The 16,646-nt window shown below is 34.2% G+C and overlaps 1 protein-coding gene across 1 annotated transcript; it reads left to right on the forward strand.

Annotated features, from left to right (window-relative positions):
• The first annotated feature begins 8,852 nt into the window (after nt 1-8,852).
• On the forward strand, nt 8,853-12,169 carry LOC129901211 (WEB family protein At2g38370-like). The gene is made up of 2 exons (XM_055976339.1): nt 8,853-9,114; nt 10,585-12,169. The coding sequence occupies exons 1-2, from the start codon at nt 8,947-8,949 to the stop codon at nt 11,995-11,997; spliced, it is 1,581 nt and encodes a 526-aa protein (XP_055832314.1). The 5' UTR covers nt 8,853-8,946; the 3' UTR covers nt 11,998-12,169.
• The last annotated feature ends 4,477 nt before the right edge of the window (nt 12,170-16,646 follow it).

Raw genomic sequence — 16,646 nt, forward strand, 5'->3', positions numbered from 1 at the left:
GGTATTGGCCTGGCTAATACCCAATCAATCTTCTTACTCAACACTTATGCATCATCATCTTCCGTTGTCACATATCCCAAACTGAACTTTGATTCTTTCATGGGAATATAAATAGGCACAATGATACATTGGGAATACTTTTCCAATCCAAAAAAGGTTCAAAACCATTCCTGAACATGACGGTGGCTATCATCTTATAAGCTGGAGACATAGGAGGTTATGGGATCAAATCATCGTCGATGGCATTCACTATATCCACCTTGTAGAAGTCGGTACCTCTAGCAACATCATCAACAACTGGCGCATAACCATTTGAATGGCTCCCTTCACCGTAAACGACTACTCACAGTCATTCTTCACGAACTTCATCATCTGATGGAGAGTAGAGGGCATTGCTCCAGCCATATGCATCCATGGTCTTCCTAACAATAGGTTGTAGCTAGTGGTGATGTCCATCACTTGGAACGCTACAACGAATCCAGCAGGACCTACTTGGATACATAAGTTCACACTCCTAATGTGTCTCTTTGACCCCCATCGAAAGCTCTAACATTAACTTGCTTCTGTTGAACCTTTCCCAGATCTAAATTCAACTATTTGAGAGTCAACAAGGGACAAATATTAAGACCTAATCCATCATTGATCAAGACACCATTCACAATCTTATCCCGGCGATTGATAGTGACATGAAGGGCTTTGTTGTGCATCGTACCTTCAAAAGAAAACTCTTTATTGCTGAAACTAATGCGTTGTTCTTGAATGACTTGACTTACCATGGCTGCTAGATTATTACTGTTTGTACCTATTGTACATAAGTATCATCCAAAATTTTCATCAAGGCCTGTCTATGTTGTTTGAGTTCATCAACAATTCCCATACTGAGATGTGGGCCAGCATTTTCTCCAAATGTTTCACTATAGAATACTCTTTTAGTTGCATCTTCCACCAGAACCCTTCAGCCTCAACTTCACTTATCTGCCTCTTTTGTTGGTCTTTTTGTGACATCCCTGAGCCAATTCTTCTGGGGTATAACACCTATCAAACCTATTCATTTCTTGAGTTTCTACAGTCTCGATCACAAACTTCTCCTGGGTAGGAATTTCTCTTGGCACCATAGCAACAACTTTTGTAGGTGTGAAAATTATAATTTCTGGTTTCTTATTTATGCTTAGTGAAGCTACAGCGTTTTTAAGATTGTTAGGACAGACTGGGACTATGGCCTTTGTTACACACCAATCTTTTTCCATCTCAACCATATTGATAGCAACCCCACCCCCCCAATAATTTGGCAAAGGATTACTATTGACATTAGGAGTGACGGTCTGGAGAGTGACATCCTTATGACCAATCACATCCTTAATCTTGTGCTTTAAATTGATATAATTCTCGATATCATGCCCAGAACTATTGGAATAATATACACATATTCGATCGGCTCTGAATAATCTAGAATTTATATCAGTAGGTTTAGACGCAATGCTATGAATCATGCCTACATCTCTCAATCTCTTGAACAACTAGGCCCAACTCTCAACTAGAGGAGTAAAAATCCTTGCATGCTTCTTTTCAAAATTAGGTTGAGGAAGGTTTTGTGGGGGTGGGGGTACTTGACGGTAACTTGGACGATTTTGATGAGAAGGTGCTGGAGTTTGGAATACAATATTTGTTAGTTTAAATACAATATTTATTTTGATTGTTACTTAAATTTGATTATATCGTATTGTTTAAATCCACTGTTAGATAACGATGATTTTATGTAACGATTGATTTGATGTGATCATGTCATTACCTTAATATTTCTTCTCATCTTTTCTTTATTTATTATTTAATAATTCTATTTTATCGTTTGCCCTACCTTTCCATACTAGTTCTACTACCTCATATCCTACTTTTCTTGTAGGTTTATTATTCAAATTTCTGATGTAACATTATGTAATGATAGAGAATGATACAATTTATAAAAATATTCTATTCATTAAAACAATACAGTACGATACAATACAACACAATACAATGCGGTGCATTATGAAACAATACTTAACAACCATCCAAACAGACTGTAAGAGGCTTAGTGTTTTTAAATATACAAGAAAAAAGATGAAGTGATAAAAAAAACCATCACGTACTCACGTTATAAACTGCCCAAGCTACATATTAAAGACCAAATAATTGTGAGCTTTTCGTCGTTGAAATTGCAATAAACTTGAAACTTCATAAAAAGAGATGAAATAAGTTTTAATATTCAAAATAAAAAAGAAGATTATTTTCATAAATAAAAAATATTAAAAAGACAAGTAGCAAACTAATTGGAAAAAGAGAAATTAATATAATAACCTCAATAGATTTCAAGGATTGAATTAACTAAGATGATTGAGAGTTCACGCTTTTATTGATATATGATGTTTGTGTTTGCGACCGTAAATATTAAGACTCGGATTAGAGTTTTTCTTTGCCTTGTTAAACTATTATTATTAGTCCTTTTTTATAATAATTTTCTTACATATATTTTAGGTCTCCTTAAATGTGATTTTTCTAATATCCCTCATCATATATTTTCTTTTTACTATATGTTTTAGAATTCCTTAATTTTTAAATATGTTTTCCTCTTACCATATATTTTAGGACTCTTTGATCATAAAATATATTTTGTAGAAAAATGGTGAAAAGACAATTTTGTTTAAAGTAGAATATTTTAATAAAGGTCAAAAAGTTCAAAACAACATTATTAAGGACATCCGTGATTTTAATATAACTAGTTTAATGTATGTATTTTGCACGTGTGTACCACGTCAATCAATAAAACTATATATATGAAGAACATAAAAAGTAGCAATTGACGTTAAACTTTTTTTTATTGAAATGATATAAATAAATATTGTATCTCAAAATAGTATTGCTATTTTATCTTAAGGAGTCTTCAATTTCTAAAGACTGCTAAAGATTTTTAAAAAAAGTACTTCAATGTTTACATTTTTTTTTCTTACCATATATTTTAGGACTTATTTTTTAATGTACACATGAAAAAAAATCTACTAATATTATTTCTCCATATATTTTCCTCTAACCATATGTATATTAGGACATCTTAATTTTTCAAGGTATAATCAATATTATAAAGCTAAATTAAATAATAATTTAATATAGCATAGATTTTACACGTTATCAGTAACCTACCCAAAGTATATTAATTAATGTCCTAAACCTTATCACGTTAGCATTTATTATAATTAATTTAGGATTTATATTCTATGCAATATTCAATATAATTAAAATAAAAGTATAATAATTGGAGGAAAAGGGTGAACATGATTTTGTCTAAATTAGAATCTTTTAAGAAAGAACAAAAAGTTCAATCAATATTATTAAGGCCTTCGTACTTTTAATATAGTATAGAATATAAATTTTGAAGTAACAATTGTTTCTTCTTATTCATAATAAGTGGATTTTTATAGGTTTAACATATTCATTAAGAAAAATATTTAATAACATTAAGAGGATGTTGACTTAATTACCCTAATCTACTCATAGAAAAATGTAAAAGATGTATCGAAAAACTTTTTAGATAAGGATAAATTTGAAGAGGAAAATTTTAAATTTTTTTTAAAAAAAAAACACTTGTTTTAGATCAAATCTGAAAGGTTAAAAAATCATTTATTGTGGCTGGGATGAATTATAAAAAAAAAAATTAAAAAAGGTATTCAACACAATTCTTGTGAAAACGAGATTCCATGGGATGAGAAAGTCGACAACAGGATTTAGAAAGTATTAAATGGGGAAAGAGGATGAGCTAAAAGGTGATAAAAAAAAAATCTGCCCGATGTTCTGTATTAGTATTGGATCTCGATTATATCCGGATTCACGCTACATAAGCCTCATTATGGGGAAGCACTGCCTATCAATGATTGTTCCATGCCCGGAGCTCGAGCGAATTCGCGCGACATAAGACCCGTTTGAAAAGAAGCATTCCCTATCAAAAATTATTCCATATCAGAATTCAAACTCGATATTCAATTTGATAAGAAAGGAGCAATTTCATCCACTGTACGATATTTTTGGTGCAGTGATGATAAAAGTTTTGATTATAAAGAATGGTTAAAGGCCCTGTAATCGCGGAAAATTTCTTTGGCAATCAATTGCGTGCCCTTCAATAATGCATGGAAGGTGGAATAGCAAAGTAAAATTCCGTGTGTCCTCTGCTTTTTGTTTGTGCTTTAATGCATAATGCTTTCTCTCTATGTGTACTTTTTCTCTTTAGTCAAATCAATAGTATGACTACTGCCTTCTCAAAGCGAGAGAGAATAGCTTTATGAGCATGGCAAGACCAAAATATATCTCATTTATTTCTCTCTACCAACCTCCTTTAAAGAATCCTTCCTCCAAATAAATGAACAAATAACAAAAAGGTTCAAGATATAGAGGACCTTCAAGGAACCTCTACATTTGACCCGAAACCTATCCCCCATTGAGGGGTGGAGCTAGCTTGGCTATTGGTTAATCTGAATCGTCTTTGACAGAAAATTACACTTTTTATATATGATTAAAATTATTTTTATGTATATATATAGATGTCGGATCCCTTTAGCTAATTCGTGTGTTTAGTTCTTTATATTTAAAACCCCATGAAATAATTTTTGTTCTGCCACTGCCCCATTCTTCCTTTCGAACATAGCATATAGGGATTATAGAACGAGACCATCATATCATAAACAGAAAAGAATTCAAATACATTCTACTACTAGCTTGTCTAACCTTAATAGACAAGGAGAAACCAATTCAGAGTCTTAATTCAAAAATAGGCGCGCGTAAAGTGTTATTGTTCATGTATAATGATATGTTTGTATTTATATATAAATTATATTCTTAAATTTTGAGATTGTTTTGTCACCACCTGAAATCTCGAGTCATGATAGCACCTACCATAACCACTAGTAGGTAAGTCAACTCATATTCTGAAACAACAAGTAACAGACATATTGAGTAGAAACAACAATCAACGGGAGATGAAGAATAATTTAAGGGAAACACAGTGGAAAAGAGAAAAACAACAATATTTTACAAACCAGAAAAATAGATCCAATCCCACAACTTGGTAAGCGTGAACACAAAGATACTAAAAGAGAATACAAGTCCCAAAAGTGCAGACTTGTCTTGTATACAAAAGACTAGCCAAAAATTATATACAGAAGCTACCCCAATCTTCTAAAGGGGCTCGTCACTTTGTCCGTACCTTCTTGGCTTAGGCTTCTAATTGAAAAATATGACCTTGTCGCCCAGCCACAAGAAGAATCTAAGCACTTGAATATCACGCTTAGAAAGGTTGCTTTTGTCGCCCGAATCACTGTAGAAAACCCTCTCTTTAATCAATGGATAACGCTTATTCTCTTTCAATCAACTAAATGAGAAATGGGGGAGAAATACAAAAAAAAGGTATTTACTGAAGAGGCTTTGCACTTGAAATAGGACTAATGCAGATTTAGAAGAATGGTCTGAGCTTTCGAAAAGATGAAGATGCACTTGAGATAGGCTGAACTAGGACACTTTCAGCTCACCCTCAACTCTGAAGATCTCTACAGCTGGCCCGAATCAACGTTGTCATTTGGCCCTCAGATCTACATCAAGAAAACAGATACAGAGTGTAGAATGAGTACCAAAACAATGGGTACCTAATAGGCATCATAAGACGACTAAGCTTGGAAAGTAAAAATAATATGAAAAGCGAGGAGATAAACAGTACCAAGAGGTTATAAGGTTGAAGTAGTAACGAAAGTCTTAACTAAATAGCCCACGATTCAAGAAGAACGAAGTAGAAAAGCAAGACAACTATAACATAACTGGACCCCCATAAGCCAAGAAGGTACACTTGTGCGCAATTACAAGTAAATAACCCAAATAGACCCTCATGAGCCCGATGAGTACACAGAAGAGCTAAATATAATACTAGCTTAGATTAAGGTACTCTAGAACTGAAATGGTCATCCCCAAACTTGAACCTCAGTGAAGGCACCCCAAAGAATCCAATGAGACCATAATATTAGGCTTGAACCCGACTGACAGAAGTGATGCTCAGATTCTAATCGAGGCTAATAGAGATATTCTAGGACCTCAAACCATGGCTAATAAAGATATGTTAGGCCTCAAACTGTGACTAAGGAGGTACGCCAGAGCCTTGAACCATGGCTAAAATTTCGAGTGTCTTCCAAAACACACACTCATCTTCATGAGGCACAAATTGTAGAGTGAAATCATCATCAAAATCACCAGGGACTCACTCCAGCTTGGTATTCCAAAACCCGATCCAATATCACCAACAAGTGTCAAATTCTTCGAAGAACCACATGAAGGCCGAAATGTAAGGGAAGTTAAGGTTGAATGGTCATAGGAGGATTCATAGTATCAGACTCAAATATGTTATATCAGTCTATAGAAAGCTAAGTCGTCCTAAGCAATATCGGAGAATTTTTAAGTTATGTCGGCCTCAAAACGCAAGTCTAAGGCCAAGAACAAACTACCAATATCAATATAATCCCACATGCAGATGCCACAAAGCAAGATATATCAACGAACACAAGGTAGACATGCTCAATTTATCCGAAAACTACCTGAAAAGAAGCTAAGGCTTTGATTCTAATCACAGAACATGATATCCCAAAACTAGCTAATCAACATGGATTTACTAACACAAGTTCAGTCTAAAAGCAGTAGGTTATAGCCTACCTCAAAAGTTGACCGCGCATTTGAAAAACACTATTTTGGAACTTGGCCCTTTCGAATGGCCTCCAATCTCTTCCACACTACCAAATATATGATCACAACGTCAATATGGACGTTTAGACATCAAAATTGAAACAATTGAAGACGGGCCTAAAATTGAATCAAAAATGAAATTATGGATCCTGTGTCGTTCAAGGAACTTGTGCCTAAAAAATGGGTACAATTCGTGCTTGAAAATCGCCCCAAATAGATCATGCAATAAAATTCACTAAAAACTCCATCAAAGAGGCAAGAAAGGTACTTTGGGCCAAGAAATTACCTCAAAGACGAGTCTCCTAACCTTCCCGATGATCCCACATGATGCCCTGAAAATTCCCGACAAATAGCAAAAAGAATCACCCAAATTGGAGTCTCCTAGCTCGAGGAATCACTTTCACAATACTTGAAAGTTTAAAATGAGGCTGGTCTTATTTAAAACACCAGTAAACTGACCTTTGCGAATGCGGGACACAGTCTGCGAACACGAAGAGTTAGGTCCCCAAAGCTCTGCAAATGCGTCGCTGAGCTCACGAATATGGAGGGTTAGATACCTTGACCTCCTCAAACGCGGCTGAAGGCCCAGGAACATGAAACATCAGGCCTCCGTGAACGCGATCCTAGGCGCACAAACTCGAAGAGCAATGGGTGTTGCACGTGTAGATTCACTAAGTCCAAAAATCTTCAACGGGATGCTCAAAATTCGTTGAGAACCCCATGCACGCAACTATGCTACCCCACCAAATTCAGCTTTTCAAACTCAACGGAGATGTCGAAACTTCCAACGGAGGTCGTCTCGATATAAAGTAGGTCCACACTCAAACTCCATTTTAAGCCAAAATCTACACGATAGCTCGAAATAAACTCGAAAGCCTCAGGACCCGAATCAATGGTTCTTCAAGATCAAACTCGATGTTCCGGAGAACTAACATAACTATTAGAATTGCATTCTAAGGTCGTTTAACTGAAGCTTTAACTGAAAAAAAAGGAAAAAACCTCCTTTCTTTTTTACTTTTGACAGTAATTTCCTAATGAGAGTTGATGTACTATCGACCACTTTCCTCTTTAATTCTTTAGTTTGTCCCCTCCACCCACTTGTTTCATCTGCACTCACATATATACACATACATTAACACGTTTGGGTTATTGGTTTGTGCTCTGTAAATTAATTTCCCCAAAGAGTACCGCATGGATTCACCAAAAAATGGTCCCATTTTTCACCATCCGACATCATCATCGCCATCACTACCCGTCAATATAATCATTAACATCTCAAATTCACTGCAAATATCATTACATTTCTTCATTCTATTTTGTGTAACTAAGGCCAAGATAGGACTCAAATGAGTCATCTTCAACTACCCATTATTCTTATTGTAAATATTATTATATATATATTTTGACAACGAGCATCAACTTATAAATATATACTCCTTCCCTTTCAACTTAGTGAATTATTTGTTTATTGAATTAAATATTATTTTTAACATTTGTAGTCTAAACATGCATTTATGTATCTATAAAAACATATCATCAAGGTAAAATTAGAAACCTTTGGATAAATTACTTCCAAATATATATAAAAAAATACTACTATACTCTTTTTAACCAGACTAAAAAGTAAATAGTGACATAAAATCAACATGAGTATTAAGTCAAAAGTTTTACTCTGTCTCAATTTTCTCTCTTTTTTAGTCGCAAAAAATAAAAGATACCTTTTATAGTAGTTAATAACAATTTAATTTTAATTTTTTTATTTTATATTTATAGTTACATAAATATTTATGACTAATTTTAAATCATAAATTTTAATTATTTTTTTTTATAATTTTTGTCAAGTCTCTTTTCTTGAGAGTTAATTTGACTAATTTGAAAAGTTAAATTAGAATAGATTAATTAAATTTTAAATTTAAATTTAATTATTAAAAATTTATATGAAAAATATTATAAATTATATTTTTTTTCTCAAATCAACATGATTTTAAAAAATACATATTAAAATATTGATTAAAATTGATATTATCTAACTCTCAAAAAAATAAAATTATGACAAATATTTTGAGACGAGCCAACCGTGTCTACAGATATATATTGGAGGGCAAGAGTGCACCCTGCTGCTGTCGTACTATATTAAACCTTGGCGCCCTGGTAGTTAACTCCTCATTCACTCCCTTGTAAGCTGTATTTACTGCAGGTGCTATGGCTGGAAATGGAGAATCGGCGGCGACTGAAACCAAGAAAATTATCAACCCAAGAGTGGAAATTGATACATCTCCGCCTTTTGAGTCGGTGAAGGAGGCTGTCGACCATTTTGGGGGCAGTGGCCCTTGGATTCCCCATCACTTGCTCCGTTTACCACCTCCGGACGTAAGCCCAAACCGCCCTTTCTTTTTGGGGAATTTCTACAAGTATAATACACTACTTATTGTTCTTATTAGGAATACTCTTAATGGTGTGATCACTTCTTTTGGGGAAAACATTTGGTTCAAAGTGAACACCTTAGCTTAACATCGCTTACGCCTAATTCTTCATTTTCCGTGAGTTAGGTCTTATATGAATGTTTCCTAATGTACATACGGAGTCCAAGTATTGCAAACGCCTAATCTAGCAGGAGAGTAATTTTCTAATATTTGACTTTAGGGATGACAATTGGGGCAGTGCAGGGTGATGCTTAAACAGCTACTAGTCTACTGCTTAAGTTACTATTACTAGTATTATTTTGTGTACATCACATCCTATTTTTTTGCCTTTGCTGTTCCATTCGAGGTGATTAACATGAAAATGAAATCTAAATCGTATTAATCTTCTTGGTCGCAAATTTGCATAGACAGTGATGCATAATGATCTGTATCAGTATACTGCTCGGGCCAGATGATTGGCTTGCTCATAATCTGCCATCTTGTGGATGATAAAATATTGGTGCTTTTATCATTTTACATACATTTCATAAAAGCAGTTACACTTACATTCTAAAAGTATCTTCTATTTTAATGATAATGCATAATTGGATGCTAGCATTTTGGTCAAGGCAGCAATCGCTTGGGCCCCTAACTTCCCCCTCCCCCCCCGCAGGCGCAAAGGTGTATATATATATGTAATATATATTGTAAAAAAAATATCTGTGTATTTTATAAATTTGAAAAAAAAAATTGGGTAGAAAATATAATATTTTGTACCTCATTTATACATGGATCGTTATAATAATTGAGAAACAGAATAGTGTTTAGTTAATTGTGGCATCCTTTTTTATGTGACTATTTAATTTGTTGCCTCATTTATATTCTTACGATTATCATAAACCAACATTAGTATTTTTGTATTTGCTTTTTTTGTTTCCGTTTCACTATTTTTATTCTCTAAATAGTGAATATTATAAAGTTTCTCAAATAGTCAAATCTTCTCCATTATGCGCAATCTATTGTTATATGTTTATAAAAAAATTAAATTTATTTTTTAATGTTTTCTATTAATTTCAAGCACTAAAACTAATCAACACTATTTTAATATAATTATATCAACTTATTAAATTCAGCACAACACTATTTCAATATTATTAGATAAACTTTTTAAATTTTGAGTCGAATTTTATTATTTTAACTTTATATTATATATTTTTCATTGAAAATTTATATTGCTTACATTATGAGTTGTATATCCTAACTTTTCATACCTTATTTATAGGATTACACGATAATGTTATAAGTATTAATTTATATATGTCAACTAAAAAAATAAGACCTATATGTGAAGTTTCGCTTTAGACCTCCAAATTTGTTGAGACGGTACTGATTTTGGTGTAGATCAACACATCCAATGATGAGATTTTAATATTGGCAGGATGGTTCTGAAATTATAGACGTGGGCAAAATGGAGGAGCAAGCAGTAAAATTTGAGAAAGACTTGATTGTGAAGGAACAGGAGGCCCTCAATGTGTTGAGAGAAGTGGAAGAAGCTAAAAGATTTGTAGAAGGATTGAAAGTAAATTTGATGCAAGAAGTGTCTCAGTTTGTGCCCAGTCCAGGTTTAAATCCGGAGAGCCAAATTCCAAATCTTAATGAGCTTTCAGCAGAAAACTTAAGTCTATGTCCTCTTCAGTCCCCAGGACATGTACTAATGGAATTAAACCGAGCAAAATTAGACCTTAACAAGATGTCGGTAGACCTTACGGTGATTAGATCTTCTGTTGAGACTCTGAATAAGAAAATGAAGAAAGAAAAGGTAATTCTTGACCGAAGCAGTCAGATGAAATCCCTTAATTCAGCAGCAGGATTCTCCATTGAGGAAAACAACACTATGAACAAAGAGCTCCAGCAGTTGAGCTTTGAAGCAGAGCAATTCAAGAAAATGGCAGAAGCTTCAAGGTACGAGGTGATGAAGGCGATGTCAGAGATTGAACGAACAAAGGCAAGTATCAGAATGGCTGAAATGAGATTACATGCAGCCAAAAAGATGGAAGAAGCAGCTAAAGCTGTGGAAGCAATTGCTTTTGCAGAAAGAAAGGCTTTACTGAATGGAAAGAATTCTTCAGCTGTTGTTCAGCACACAACTGAGGGGATCACAATTCCATATGAAGAATATTATGCTCTTGCTCGGAAAGCGCAGCAGGCTGAAGAGATATGCAAAACAAAATTTGTAGACACAAACACAACACGCAGAACCAATGAAGCAAACCAATCTGAGGTGGCTATTACAAAGAAGATGGAGGAAACTACGAAAGAAATTAGACACAACAGGAGTACTCTAGAAGAGGCTTTGGACAATGAAGATGGTACTCAAAGAAGTCGTCTTATTGAACAAGATGGTTTCTACAGGGAGAGATCAGAACACACTCAATTGCATTACTCGGGGCATAACTCGGCTAAATCTAAGTTCAGAAATCCTCAGTCATCTCTCACTAGTCATGGAAACCCTCGGCTGGTTGACCACAATGAAGCAGATGATGTCAATGACAAGTCAGTCCCAGTCTTTCGATCATCAATATCGATTGGAGACATACTGAGCAGGAAGCTGATTTTGCGAGATGATCATATTGTAGTGGGTAAGCATATGGAAAGCCACACTGAAAGAAAACATGTTTCGTTTAGCCAAATGCTGAGGGAACAGAGTGGGATCATATTGAATCCTACAAAAGCTATGAAAGAAGGGGATGTACACAAGCAATTCATTACTCATAAGAAGAAGTTTGGTTTCATCCAAGTACCACTTCCTAAACAGAATAAGAAAAAGACACAGCCTTTGAACATGAGATGATCTGCCCTTCCTCCCACATCAGTCTGATACTTGTTTACTGGGATTGCACATGTTTGTTTTTTTTCTTTTGCAGTGTGTATTATGATGTCATATCTATTGTGTTTGTGATTTGTGATTACTGGGTGTTGCCCTTTTCTCTTCATGATTGATGTAAAGCTCCTCTTGAAGCTAACGATCTAGTACATTTTTATGGAAAAATAGTCAGACAGAAAATGCAGCTTCACTCGAACCCCTCGTAGTAGAAAACTAGATAATGAACGGGAAATTACATGGAATGTCCCCAAATGTGATTTTTTGCCCTCATAAAAAAGAAGTCTTATAAAAATCTTTTTTCCTTCCATTTTAAGCCAAAGTATATATTTACCCTCTCCTTCTTAATTTTTTTTAAAACTTTTTTTTTGCTCAATTGCCTCTCAACTTTTTTCTTCTTTTTTTTCTTTACATTTTTCTCTTTCTATATTTTTTTTATTTATTATTTTTTCTCCTCTTTTTTATCTTTTTTTTTCTTTTTCCGTATTTTGTTTTTTTTCTTTTCTTAACTTCTATTTTTTTCTTTTTGATTTCTTTTCTTTCTCTACTTCTATATTTTTTTAAAATTTTATTATTATTATTTTTATGACAAAAGTTATTGTGTTCTTCATAAATTTGATTTAGTGAAAATTATGAAAATTGTTGTCCTTGTGGCGCAATTTTTTATTTAAAAATTTTTTAACTAAGTTTTGCCTCTAAGACAAGAGTTATAAAAGCATTTCATAAATCAAGACATAATATGATAGTATCAAATTTTATTCATAGGGTGTAACTTGTTATTTTAAAGTCTTAGTCTAAATTTTATTTCTAAGGCAAAAATTATAGAGCATAAGATAGACATAGTAAAATAGTATAAGCTATTGTCCATGAAGCATACGTTTTTTTTAACCCTTGAGCTATGTTCTACCTCTAAAGCAAAAATTATTGCATTCTCCGTAAGTTAGATTTTGTAAAAATGAAGCATCAATTCGTAACTTGTTTAAAATTTTTTAGAGGAATTTAATAAAAATGGGTGATTTGGATTCGTTTGAGTAGTAGTGACTTGTGTTTGAATTCGATTGCTTTCGATGGTAAAAATAGAGGGTGCTGCTCGAGTATTTGGCCACAACATCATTCTTCATGGAGGAGTCATCGGAGAGGGATCTCAACCAATGTTAGGAGAGTAAGGAGACGTTTTTTATCGGTGATACTTCAGATTCTAAAGAAATTCTGTAGCGGAGAGTGAGAGAGTGGAGAGTTGAAGACACTTCTAGAGTGAACATAAAGCGTGGCTTGAGCATCAATGCACGTATACCAAAAAAATCTCTGTGATAGCTAATATCATAATTACAATTTTGCCCTTGTATGATAGGTATAATATCGCTTTTGCCATTGGTCGTCCCTAGCTTCGCTTTTCTCTATAGTGTGTGTATATACACAGACAGATATAGAAAAATATAGAAGTGTACTAATTATTATTGTCAAAGTCCCGAATTTAGTTTTTAATGAGGGTTATTTTGTTCATTCCTTAAATTTCATTAATGATTGTGGTTTGTTTTTTGGGACTATATTCTTACCTATTAACTAACCTAAGAGACATAACCCCTTTCACTCTCATTAACTTCAAAAATCACAAAATCTTCTCTCCTAAGTTTCCTCTCAAGAGTCTTGTTCTTCTCCAAGCAATTTCAAAGTATTTCTTCTAGGTCAAGCTTCAATTCACTTCAATCTAGGGCTTCTAAGGATCAAGGAATGTGGGACTTCATCTATGGGAACATTTCATTGATGGAATCCCAAACTTTTGTCTCCAATTTCTTTATGAGTTCCTCAAATCATGTAATTTCATGATTTTCTTTGGGTCTTCTTAATTATAATATTTCTCAAAGATATTATCCTTATTTTGCATAATTCACATCATATTGCATGATTTTTAGGTGAATTTATATGATCTTTGTTATGCTAGTTTCAATTATGATTTTTGAGTTATGACCATGATTTTCAAGCTATATTAAATAAAAGCTTTATTGAATAATGTTTAAAGTTTATGAATGATTTATAAAAAGTTGTTAGTGATGATTCTATGATGTTTTAAGTAAGTTAATGAAAGAGTTAATTAAGATCATTGATGAAGAAGGTGACTTAAGACCCTAATGATATTTTATAACACTGATTAGTAATAATGGAAGGCCTACACCTATATTACATGAATCGCATGATAATGAGCTATGTCTATGTGCATGTTTATGAAGTATAGTTATGATAAGCTTATGATTTATGGAAATTATAATTTATGATTAAGAAATAATATGTATTCCATGGGATGTTGACTTAGAACCGAGAGGACTTTGAGGTGGGGGCTCAATTTAAGCCCTAATAGCAACCTCCAATCCCTTAAACTATGTTGCCACTATAAGATTGCCAATATGGACTAGCTAGTGGATCCACATATAGCATATTATAATAATAATGTTGGACGAAGCCTACCTTGGTAAGTAGCCTCCCCCTTCTCGATTTGGGGTTCATCGAATACCATGTTATAGCTCGCATGGTCATGATGTCGCTTATGGTTATCTCCCATATATGTATGTTTCATATTATGATGATATTTGGATGCAGTGACAATGATTATGATCTTTCAAGGTTTTCATGGTTTTATTCATGTTTTAAGATTTTGGTCTTGCATCGCATGATTCATATTGATTATGTCCTATGTTTATTTTTTATGCATCTTCTCACATACTTAGTGCATTCCATAAACTAACATATACATTTTGCCCATATTGTATCATAATATAGGATTTGACGATCACGCTCATCCTCCTTTTTGTGGATAGAGCTTGTTAGAGTTGTACTTGGTTGGTGAGTCCTCATGTTCCATGGATATGAAATTTTACTTTCATGTTGTCATTCAACTACGTCATTACTTTTATGATGTCATGGGTGAGCTAGAAGCTTGTATTACTCTCCCATCTAGTTAAAAAAGGCATGTTAGATATTGAGAGTGTATTTTGTCTTACGTTTCTCTCATTTGAGATATATGCCCTTATTGAGACTATGCTTCTGTATCATAATTTAGTTTTATTTTCTTTATTTACCTTATGTATGCTTATGAATGATATGCTAAGAGGTTTGGTTGGGATCCTTCGGGATTCTAATCACCGTGTCATGGCCACGCTCTAGATTGGGTCATGACACTTAACCGAAAGAATAACTTTCGAATGCAACTGCCGCACATCTCTGGCTAAAACATCCATTTAATCCTCAAGGAATGTCAAACCATTATCCAACTAATTTAATCATACCCGAGCACAAGAAACTCATCTGCAACATATTGACACAATATAGAAACATGGAAAACTACAAGAATAGCTAAAAATATAAGAGGTGGGGCTAGCTCATAAGCTACATCACCAGTAATCCTCAAAATCTCTAAGGACCCAATGTATCTGGATCTAAGCTTGCCTTGCCTCCCAAATATCAGCATACCCTTCATTCACGACATGGAGAGAAATACCTTATCACTAACTACAAACCTCAACGGTCGATGCCTACGATCAGCATAATTCTAATGCCTACTCTGACTTATCCTGAGCCTATCCTGAATCACCTGCATATGATCTAAGGGCTTCTGAAGCAAGTCTGTATCATACGGACTAGGCTCCAAAGACTCAAACCATCCAATCGAAGAGCACTAATGCCTACCATATAGAGCCTCAAATGAGGCCATCTAAATACTAGAGTTGTAGTTATTGTTGTATGCAAACTCACCCAAGGGAATGAACTTGTGCCACTGACCTCCAAAATTAAAAAAATAGGAATGCAACATATCTTCAAGAACCTGAATAGTGCGCTCTAACTATCCATTAGTTTACGGGTGAAATGTCGTGCTAAGATTGAAAAGCTAAAAGTGAAGTGAGAACCCTAGTCTAAGATAATACATACTGGCACACCATGAAAGCGAACAACCTTCTGAATATAGATACAACAAAACCGCTTAGTGTTAAATGAAGACTGAATGGGAAGAAATTATGCTTACTTGGTTATCTGATGCTAACAACACCTCACGAAGTTTGAGGCAATCCCATAACAAAGTCCATGGTGATACGATCCCAATTCCACTCTGGAATGGGTAATCTCTGAAACTCACCTCCAGGCCTCAAAGGTAACCTGAATGGAATCATCTCCCAACACTCGATATCTAAAGGCAACTAATGACTCATCTTTAAACTGATGACTACGGATCCGATCCAACAGAAAGGAATGAACTCCCATATAGGATAACGCCCACCTAGAAACTAAAATATCTAGCTAAATCATCCTATTGGCTAAAGACTGAATGTCTAAAGCCAAAGGTCTTCCTACAGTAGAAAAGGAGGCTAAACTACCCATACTCACCCCCTTCTGGCTTAAGGCATTGGCTAGTACTTTTTGCCTTACTTGGGTGGTATAAATAAAGAGATTGTAGTCATTCAGGAGCTCAATCCATTGACGCTGCACCGAATTAAGGTATCTATAGATCATAATGTATTGAAGACTCTTGTGATGAATGTAGATCTCATATCGAACTCCATATAGGGTAATTGCTCTTATGTAGCTTAATGTGCCTTGAAGCATAAGTTGTAACTTAGATCCGCTGCATC

This window comes from Solanum dulcamara, chromosome 8 (assembly GCF_947179165.1).
Source record: "Solanum dulcamara chromosome 8, daSolDulc1.2, whole genome shotgun sequence".
Taxonomy (NCBI): Eukaryota; Viridiplantae; Streptophyta; class Magnoliopsida; order Solanales; family Solanaceae; genus Solanum; species Solanum dulcamara.

Coding starts and splice junctions, on each gene's coding strand:
- LOC129901211 (XM_055976339.1), top strand. CDS start 8,947: ATGGCTGGAAATGGAGAATCGGCGGCGACTGAAACCAAGAAAATTATC. Junction 9,115..10,584: donor TCCGTTTACCACCTCCGGAC/GTAAGCCCAAAC, acceptor TAATATTGGCAG/GATGGTTCTGAAATTATAGA.